This window comes from Sander lucioperca, chromosome 2, assembly GCF_008315115.2.
Source record: "Sander lucioperca isolate FBNREF2018 chromosome 2, SLUC_FBN_1.2, whole genome shotgun sequence".
Taxonomy (NCBI): Eukaryota; Metazoa; Chordata; class Actinopteri; order Perciformes; family Percidae; genus Sander; species Sander lucioperca.
The window spans coordinates 9,271,393-9,280,569 of record NC_050174.1 but is presented as its reverse complement, the minus strand read 5'-3'; the positions used below and the strand labels follow the sequence as shown (position 1 = coordinate 9,280,569).

General features: G+C 41.8%; 1 protein-coding gene across 5 annotated transcripts in view; it reads right to left on the bottom strand.

The window, feature by feature from the left end:
- The window catches only part of ptch1 (patched 1), a 55,863-nt gene extending 49,501 nt beyond the window's left edge, over nt 1-6,362 (bottom strand). Inside the window, exons 1-2 of one of the 5 annotated variants that reach the window (XM_031305306.2) lie at nt 6,173-6,362; nt 2,222-2,414 (exon numbers count right to left, since the gene is read on the bottom strand). In XM_031305306.2, coding sequence (XP_031161166.1) covers nt 2,222-2,414; nt 6,173-6,175 — 196 coding nt within the window. In that variant the 5' untranslated portion in view covers nt 6,176-6,362. Of the gene's footprint in view, nt 1-2,221; nt 2,415-3,965; nt 4,847-6,172 lie in introns of those variants that run through there. The other 4 variants (XM_031305308.2, XM_031305305.2, XM_035991897.1 and 1 more) reach the window with 4 other exon arrangements.
- Between the last annotated feature and the right edge of the window lie 2,815 nt (nt 6,363-9,177).

Here is a 9,177-nt window from a genome sequence, read left to right as displayed (position 1 = left end):
TCTTTTTCCTCTCAGACGATGGGCCAGTCCCCCAGCACGGCCCAGCACAGCGTTCCACTGGCCAGGCAGAACTAATCTATCCCTCAGCTGTGCAGTCTAATCTAAACAAACAGATCTCTCCCCATCAACATCTGGAACCCCTCACATACCGGGACCTAGAAAACCACCACAGCCCAGTCTCTTTCTCAGTGTGAGTATGAGCCAGTGTGAGACCATGTTGTAGATTGTCTACCAAAGGTCACTAGACTTGGTTCAACTGTCAAAGCTAGCATGTTCAGACAATACCAAAACTCTTTTGTGTAACTTCAGTGAAAGACAAAATAGGAGAGGAGGCCCAAAAGAAAAGCCAACAATTTAATCATCAGTCATGTGCCAGTGAATTTGATGTAATGCCAATTGTGTCACAGCTAACTTTACAATCGGGCCGGTGGATCATTTTTTAAATACCAGATTCATCTTTTAGTCTACACACAAGAATAATGGCAAATACTAGTCACACGTTACCAGGGCCCGAACTGATATATTTTGTCGGGCATACACAAAAAGGGTATTTTTAATGATAGGAAACAAACAAGACTTTAAATGTGGCTGTAAAAATGTTTGCAGTTTGCTGCTTTATGAAGCAAAGCAGCTGCAGTCAGCTTGAATTCATAACCGTTATAATGTATTTCGCTGGCGAAAAGTTTTCATAGTGCCAAAAAGTATCAAAACATCCATAGAAACTCAAAACAACTGCAGTATAATGTACTTCTCTGCTGTCCTGTATGCTTAAATGCTCCAAATAATGTTTGCCAAAATATGGCTAAATACACTACTTCCAAAAGAGTTCTCAGAAGGCTAATAGTGTGACATGACATATGAATCACAAGTTGCCAGAGCTCAAAAGAGATGTCCTTGAATTTCTTATTTTGTTGTCAAAAAGATATTTACAATGATATGAAACAGGAAACACTGACAACTATCACAAGGAAGCTTTTCCCAGTAAATGGTAGATTTCTTGACAATTTCAGCACTTAAGGCCAGTCTGTAGCAACTTACTAGTAAAGCATGCATTATCAAGTCTGTAATAACATTCAGGTTCATATGGTAACCCTCACCGTAGTACACATGACTATGATCTGACATGTGAATAGGGTGTCAAAACAAAGTGTTCCTCTGGCTACAATCAGGAGTCCTGTACTGAGGAGCCAACCCTCTGCCTAAACTGCTGCCAACTGCGCCTGCGCCACAGATTAGAGGAACACGCTGTCTGTCAGACCCCTGCAGCAGCACGCAAGGAGAGAACAGCCAACCCGGGGAGGAGGTGGGGTGTTTGATCTGTGCAGGAATCAAGTCTGCTTTAATGTTTGATCTCATGAGCTATACATTTTTTTTTAATTTGAGGGAGGTTAGTTAAAATGGGATGAAACCAGAAAAGGTACTATTTTTGTTTCTTTTTTCATGAGCAAAAAAAACTTCAGTTTCTCAGCAGCAAAATCTGCTCCTCCATTCATGACTCTCACAGCCAACTCTAGCCCTAAGTGCAGGAATGCAGATCAAAGGAAAGGAAAAAAAAGCGCAGCCCCTTCCTCTTACCCCCCAAGCGCCATCCATACGCACAGTCCCTTTTTTCCTTAAAAATGTTCATTCTTCATAAGTTGTTTCTGAAAAACAACAAGTGAGTGGCCTATCCACTCCACAAACACGAGTTCCTGTCCTCACTCCGCTTTTTCCCTGCAACCGGAGACAAATCTTTTTGGAAAGTTGAGAGCTGTCCAAAACGGGACCACACACAGTCTCTGAGCATTCAACTGCTGGGGGCAGGCAGACACACACTCACACACACTCACACACTCTCACAAAATGGCGGCTTTGACAAAAATGTTCTCGACCCCAAAAGCTGCTTATGAACTTAATTACAACCTTACTTCTGAGTGCAGTTACAGTCACCTCTTACAACAGCTTGTGAGTGCATTTAACATAGTTTGAGAAGCTGCAAATATGTGAGGATATGTTTTCCAAGTTTCACTTGGCCACTTGCCAGGGCCTAAACAATAAACAATCCCCCTGGCTTGTTTAGTAGCACCCACCAACCCTATACCAACCCTATCTTCTTCCAATGTAAACCACCCCATGCCGTTCCAAACATGCAATATCAAAATGTATAGCTTCAAAAGCATTGAAATAATGAATAATCCCAGCATCTTACATTAAGATTGAATAATACATCAGAATGTCTTACCTTCTACCCAGAGTTTCTCCACGTCCGTCTCCAAATTAGCTGCCCTTAAGCCCACAGCAAAAGCTCCGAAAATCATGAGGCCCACAACCAAAAACTTTCCGCAGTTCTTTTGTATGTAACAGCCCAGCCTAAATAAAAGTCTCTGGAACTTCGCTCTCAGCCATAGAGGTGCTTTCCTCCCAGTTGCCTTCCCCTACAATGAGACAAGAGTCTTAATGTTACTGTCAATTCAAACACAAAACACTGTACTTACCTGGACAGCTATATCTGTAGGGTTTAAGAGAAAAGGTTTGACGTTAAACAGGCAAAGAAATGACTACCACAGGGGGTCCCAAATGTGTTTGAGTCAAAGACTCTAAAAATATTTAAACTACGGGCCCCAATTTGACCCAAGGAACCTCATCTGAGAAGACTAGTTGTTATGATTCACTTGAAGACTGCAAATATGAAGGCTCTGGGGGAAATGAGAGCTGTGATCAAAATACTAAAACCCATTCACTGTCTCACTCTGATAACCTGTGCTGATTGAAATACACACATCTGCTGAGGACAGTCTAGAAACCACTAAGCGCTCCCTAGAGTGAGAGCCACAAGTTCTGTCATATCAGTAACACATAAACTGTAACCTTAGCAGGAGACATGCAAAAAGAAGCTATCTTCATCCCCTACAGGTCACACACACAGCCTGATCCATTTCTGTCATTTCGCTACTACAGCGATGACTTATGGAGATGCTAATACAGACAGACTGACATTAGGTGTCACAGGTTTGTGTCGTTATGTTTCAAAATAGGTTTGCAGCTGGACCTCCAGAGCGGATGTAAGTAAATAAAAAGGAGATAGCTGTCAAGACACAATTATACAGTAGGTAACCTTTTGATAATAAGCCTCCCCTGTGTCTTTATTTCACACAGCGATGCAAAATATAGCCTACAGGGTCTTAAAAATCCTGCACTGGATGCATAATATCAGACTGAAAGAATACCTTAAAGTGTAATAAAGGATATGCTCCCCACCAACAGAAGGTAATCTATTTTGGGAGTTGTGTAATTTGTCATTGAAGTAGCTACTGTAACACTCACGCCCACACATCAAACTTTGATATTGAATACCGTGAAAATGTGCATGTGGTAAAACCCACAAATACCACCACACACAACTCCACTCCCCGTCCAGCAGCCCGTGTGTTCCGGCCTGCACGGGGAGTGGAGGAGCCATCACAGGAGGACTCACAATATTTGTGAACGGAAGAGGGCAGCCACATGGATTTTTTCTCTCTCTCTCTTTACGCTAGTCTCACAAGTGTAGATGCAGGCTACTGTCATACAAACCTTCAAATTAGCCACCACAACTTTTTACGCAGCTCATTAGCAGAGAAACGTCAAACTGGCTGTGATGAAACAGTCAATGGTAGTGTTGACTGTGAGTGAAAGCTGCATGTTTTGCCTTGTCTGAGACCGTTATAGGTTGGGATGTTGTGAACAATCGAGTGGATGCATTTGCAAATGCAACTTGTTTCACAGCCTAACATCCTAACAGCCGGTTGCAAGAAGAGTTTAAATGTTGCACGAAATAAAACAAAACAACCCTCTGCTCACTACAACCTTGCCTTACCCCTGTGCCCCCCTGCCCAGCCCGTCCCGTTACCTAGCAGCGACAGGACATAGTTTGGCCACTTTTTTCGGAGAATACAATAAAACTAAGACCATAAAGCTCTCTCCCGGTTAAGATGAGAAATAAGCACCTCTGTTATTTGCTCCAAAGCAAAGCCCGCATCGCAGTAACTCGGCCGCTGCAAATACTCCAAATCCAGCGGTGTGTTGCGGGTATAGTCCCCCCTGTTCCTCCGCGTTATCCTCGGCCGATCGGGGTCTCTGTTTTCCTGCTCGGAGGGCGCATTAGCAGCCGAGGCCATGTTGCCTGGACTGCGAGACCGTTTCCCACTTTATACTATTTCCCCGAAAGCGTAAAGCGATATCCCAAGGCAACAAAGTTTCACTCTCGGAGATCTCACACCCGTGAAGTAGGACTTCATACTCCTGTTGGAGACGGCGAGTCAAAGTCTGCGCCTTCCATCCCAACATTTCGCGATCCGGAGGTCTCCACCGCTTTCACCGCATTCACCGTGTCTCTTAAAAAAGTAAGTTTCTCTCAAAAAGCGAGGTCCGCAAAGTGATTCCCATATACAAGCATTGCGGTGAGATCTATGTGGTCTTCCCATGGGCCGCGCGTCACGGCCAGCTCTGAGATTCAATAGAAGAGGGGAAAAAGACCTCTCTCCATTTGGAGGCAGAGGAGGAGGAGGGGTGAAAAGAAAAAAAAAAAACTCGAGATCCCGCCTCTGGGGCTGTCAGATTGCAGGACTTTCTTGCATCTGATTGGTTCCAGAAGGGCAAAAATTACTCAGCAAACACGACTATTATTAGCTGCTTAGCAACAGCTCACTAAAGTAGAGAGACCACCCAGGCAGGGAGACCTCATGTGTGTGCATCTCCAACTTCAGGGGAGGCTCGCTGAGAGCCAAACCCGCTTGGTGCGTTTAGTGTTTTGGGTTTCCACACAGCGCCCTGTCGCTAAAAAGGAAGCATTTCCAAGAGAGGACCTGAAGTCTGAGGCAAGCTACACGGTCTGTGCGATGGAAGGGGGACGAGGAATGTCAGAACTGCAGTTTTTAACTTAAATTTTTGTTTCTCCCACCACCACGATGGTGGTAGTTCAGCCTGAAATTACAGCGGTTCAAGGGGAGGTCCTTCACTATGTTGTCGCTATAATGTCAGCCCCACTATAACACTCGTCTTTTTCGGCTCGTCTTTATAGTGTGCAATTTAAACTTTTGAGTCATGCTATTCATGTATTAAGCTGTTTGTGCAAATAACAGGAATTAATCCAAAACTTTAATATTTTTGGATTTTAATGAATAATGTTTTGTCCATCTCTTTGTCCAACTACATCTCAATATGTAGACACAAGTTAACATAGGCTACAGTATAAGATAAAATCTTTAGACACAATTATTGAACACCAATAACTGGGTGAAAGTTTTTTTTTTGTTTGTTTGTTTGTTTGTTTGTTTTTAAATCACAGTGTATTAAAGAAATGTGATTTACGCGCTTGTTCTCATGTAAATGCTTATTTATCCTCTTTATCAATTGTAGTATCCCCTTTATTAATAAAGCTTGTTGTTATTCACTGTTACAATATCAGAATAGTGCGTTTATGTAGCCTAGCCTAGATCTAGTTTTAAAAAAAACAACAACTCATAATTCGCATAGACCAGCTGCAGAGAAAAATGCCCAAGATGTAATTTTTTGCCAATAACGCATGCGATGTTAAACGATCTGACATCTGAAATGAAGCCACACGGGCCAAATGGCTACTTTGTGGATTTCATCAATGTCTTCACCATTAATCGTCTATATCGGACAATAGGCGATATTGTCTGATAATGTCTCCTTATGCACCTATTATCAGATAACCATACTTACACTGCGAGTGTTGTGCTGTAGACTTCAATTGTAGCCTATGCCAGAATATGCGTAACATTTGGCAAATTGTAGACAGAATAAGCGTATGACCAAGAATTTAAAGGCTTGTCGGGTTAAAGAAATAGACATCAACAATATGTTCAAAACAACATCTGTTTCCCCAAATGTCACCTCAAATAAAAACCGCCATGACGTAGAACCAATGGGAGAAAATGAGCGAAAAAAGAACTATGAAATATTCTAGCCACGACTTTAACTTCTCTTTGAAAATAATGTAAATATTACTTCATTTAACTCTACTAAACCGTCTTGATGAATGTGAAGAATAAAACAGGATTAACAAAACAGATGTAGCCGTGTAGTCACTTGACGGACCATATAGTATCAGTCTATCAGCAGCCCACACCCCACACCTGAGCCATCCGAGCTCAGCAGCGGCTCGTCTAGCTACCTGCCGCGCACTTACCATCTTCAGTGCAGGTGGGGAGAGCTTTCAGAAGAAATCCTTGATATACGCCCCCCGTGGAGTCCGAAACTTGTCAGTTATGATGATGATAAAAATAACTGCTTTATCGTTTTGAGGAGAGGAAAAAAAGGCGCACCGTAATCCGGCTTGGTCGCAGGCATCCTGCTCTGCGTCGAAAAAAGGTTCACTCACAATTACATGGCAGTTCCTTTTTGGCCACGTGGGTGGTCCCGTTCGCTCCATAGGCAGGACTCTGACTGTCACGTCATTAGCCCAAAATTGTAAACAGTACCAACCCATGCACAGCAGCATCCCGTGTCTCAGTCACTCAATAAGACACACATATGCACACACACACACACACACACACACACACACACACACACTCAGAGAGAAAGAGAGCACAGCTTTATATGCTGTCCAACAATACTTCACACACCTGTACATGCACAGGTGCACACAAATACAGTTGTACACAAATGAGTGCAAACATTTAGACACGCATGGAAATATTAACACATTTGCATACTTTTGAAGACATGCACACATGGCTCAGACATACAACATTTGTGTTAATACTGGAAGTATGTGCACACAAAAGTACATTACAAACATGATGAAGCTTGCAGACATAGGCACACACATTCTCACATTCTCACTCAATCGCATATCCAATTCACATATTTAATATAAATTAAATCTGTTAAATCTTTTTTTCTGTCCTCTGTATTCCTTCTTTGGATTGACTCCACCCTGTTTTCTTTTAGAAAAGCTTAGATGATAAAAGCAAAGGTGTTTATCTAAACAAGCATATCCATTCAGTCCCATCAACATTTAGATTTTTCTTTGGAATCAGTAGGTAGGTTGGCTGCATCAATCATCATTTCACTGGCATCAGATATCCCTGGTGTGGTGTCTGAGTGGGAAAAGGTATCTAAAGGGGGACAAAGTTAGGCTGTGATGCCCCCTAATGCCCCTGAATAGAACCAGGCATGTTCCATTACAGCAAGAGTCATAACTGCTGCACCATATCTGTGCTAGACATGTTCAAGTTGTTGTCATGACAGTAACGCTGCAGGACTCCATCAAAGTGCCGTAGGTCAGTGTGGAAAATGGTCCTCCCCTTCACTGTAGTGTAGAGGCTGTAAAGATAAGCCAGTAAAAATGCTCTGGGAGATTATATTGCAAGCATCTGTGTGAACTAATGAAATACATATGCACATAAGATGTCAAAACACCCTTGACCAAACATGAGCATATTTCCTTTTTTTCATGTACCATCATGTGCTAATATGGATCAGACACTTGCCAGTCGAAGCAGAGGTTTGTCAACACACTAATATCTTTAAGTCAAAACCTGAGTCTCCTTCTAGGCTAGTTCATTGTCAGGATATATGGAGAATTCTAATACATTTTTTATTATTAGAAATTATCAGCCTTTAACTTCCATTTCTCATGTTGATAATGTATTCTAACAACTACATACCAATTCAATTATTATTCAATTAATATTTAATTATTCTCTGTTGCTACAGTGAACTGCAACAGTATCAACCCATGCAGAGTTAAAAATAACTCTCTTGTGCATGAAGCACTGTCAAAATCAGCAAGCTTAAATGAATGGAAGGAGCGATGCAGGGTGATCAGACAGCCACTCACATTTAAAGCCAGTTTCAGAGAATAGCGTGGAAAAAAAGGAAAAAAAGACAGCAGAAAAAGGGGGTGAGATAGTGCAAGCAAAGCGTCACTCTTTATTGAAAACAAATGCACTTAAGATCCTGATTAATTAAGTAAGAAGGTCCTCTCGCTCTCGCTCTCGCTCTCTCTCTCTCTCTCTCTCGCTCTCTCGCTCGCTCTCTCTCTCTCTCTCTCTCTCCTTCATCCTTAAGGTTCTTGGTGCTTAAATTATCATGTAATTTGTCCCATTCATTGAGAGGTAGGCTACAGACTGCTTAGCACACATGTCTTTAGCTGCACATTACTGATATTAAGAAATATGCATTGCACTACCTTGTTTTCCCACGCGTGTGAGAACCTGTTGGACTACACTGTTCCCTAGTGTGTGTGTACTTGGTTAGATGAGTGTTTGTAAGCATGTGTGTCTTGTGCAGATAGAGACCGTGTGCGTAAATGTACCACACCATTTGAACATTGAAGAATAATCTTGATTTATCACAACTTGTTTTGTCAGTTTTGACTAGCATTTCTAATAACAACATTGTACTGACCTAGTGGTTAGATCTGGAAACATGGCAACATTGCTGAAAAGAGGTCAGATAGGGCAAGAAACACAAACATTCAGACAATCATGGAGGATATATACAAAAATTAAGGTTAGCCAAACCTATTTGAAAGCGAAAACAAAGGAAAAAAGGTAAAATTATTACCCAAACTGCCCTTTGTAAATATGGTTCAGCTTTAAGCAAAAGTTAAATCTTTACGCTTACTTTATTTATTTATTTAGATTTTTCCTTCACCACTTCCACCTCAGCCAGCTGACTGAGAACTTTCACATTTTCACACTTTAACAAATCATATTTTTCCACAACCTCTGTGAGAAAATCATTGCATTAAAACAACTTTAAAAAACAGTTTATTTCTCTGCAGCTTTCAGCTGTCATTTCAGTGTCAAATGAATGCAACCCACCTACATTCACCTCCGGTTTTCATTATAACTCGTGAGCTCATCAGAAGTTCCGCTTCACGCCACCATCCATCCAGATCTTCATCTGGCTGCTCTTTATTCCCTCACCACCACCAGTGTCTCGACTGCATATTCCTGCACCGCTTACAGTGAGCCCTTTTAAAATGATTAAGTCCTGATGAGGTCTTTTGCCAAAGGCTCCTCACATACCTCTTCAATTTTTCCTGTTGTGCACATAATTTATGTCAAATAAATTAATGTATTACTCTTTACGCCCTTCTTTCATTTAGTCTGCCCTGACATAAATGTAGTTGTGCTCTAAGTTACTGTTTTCTGTGGCTTTTGGCTTGTTTACCACGTG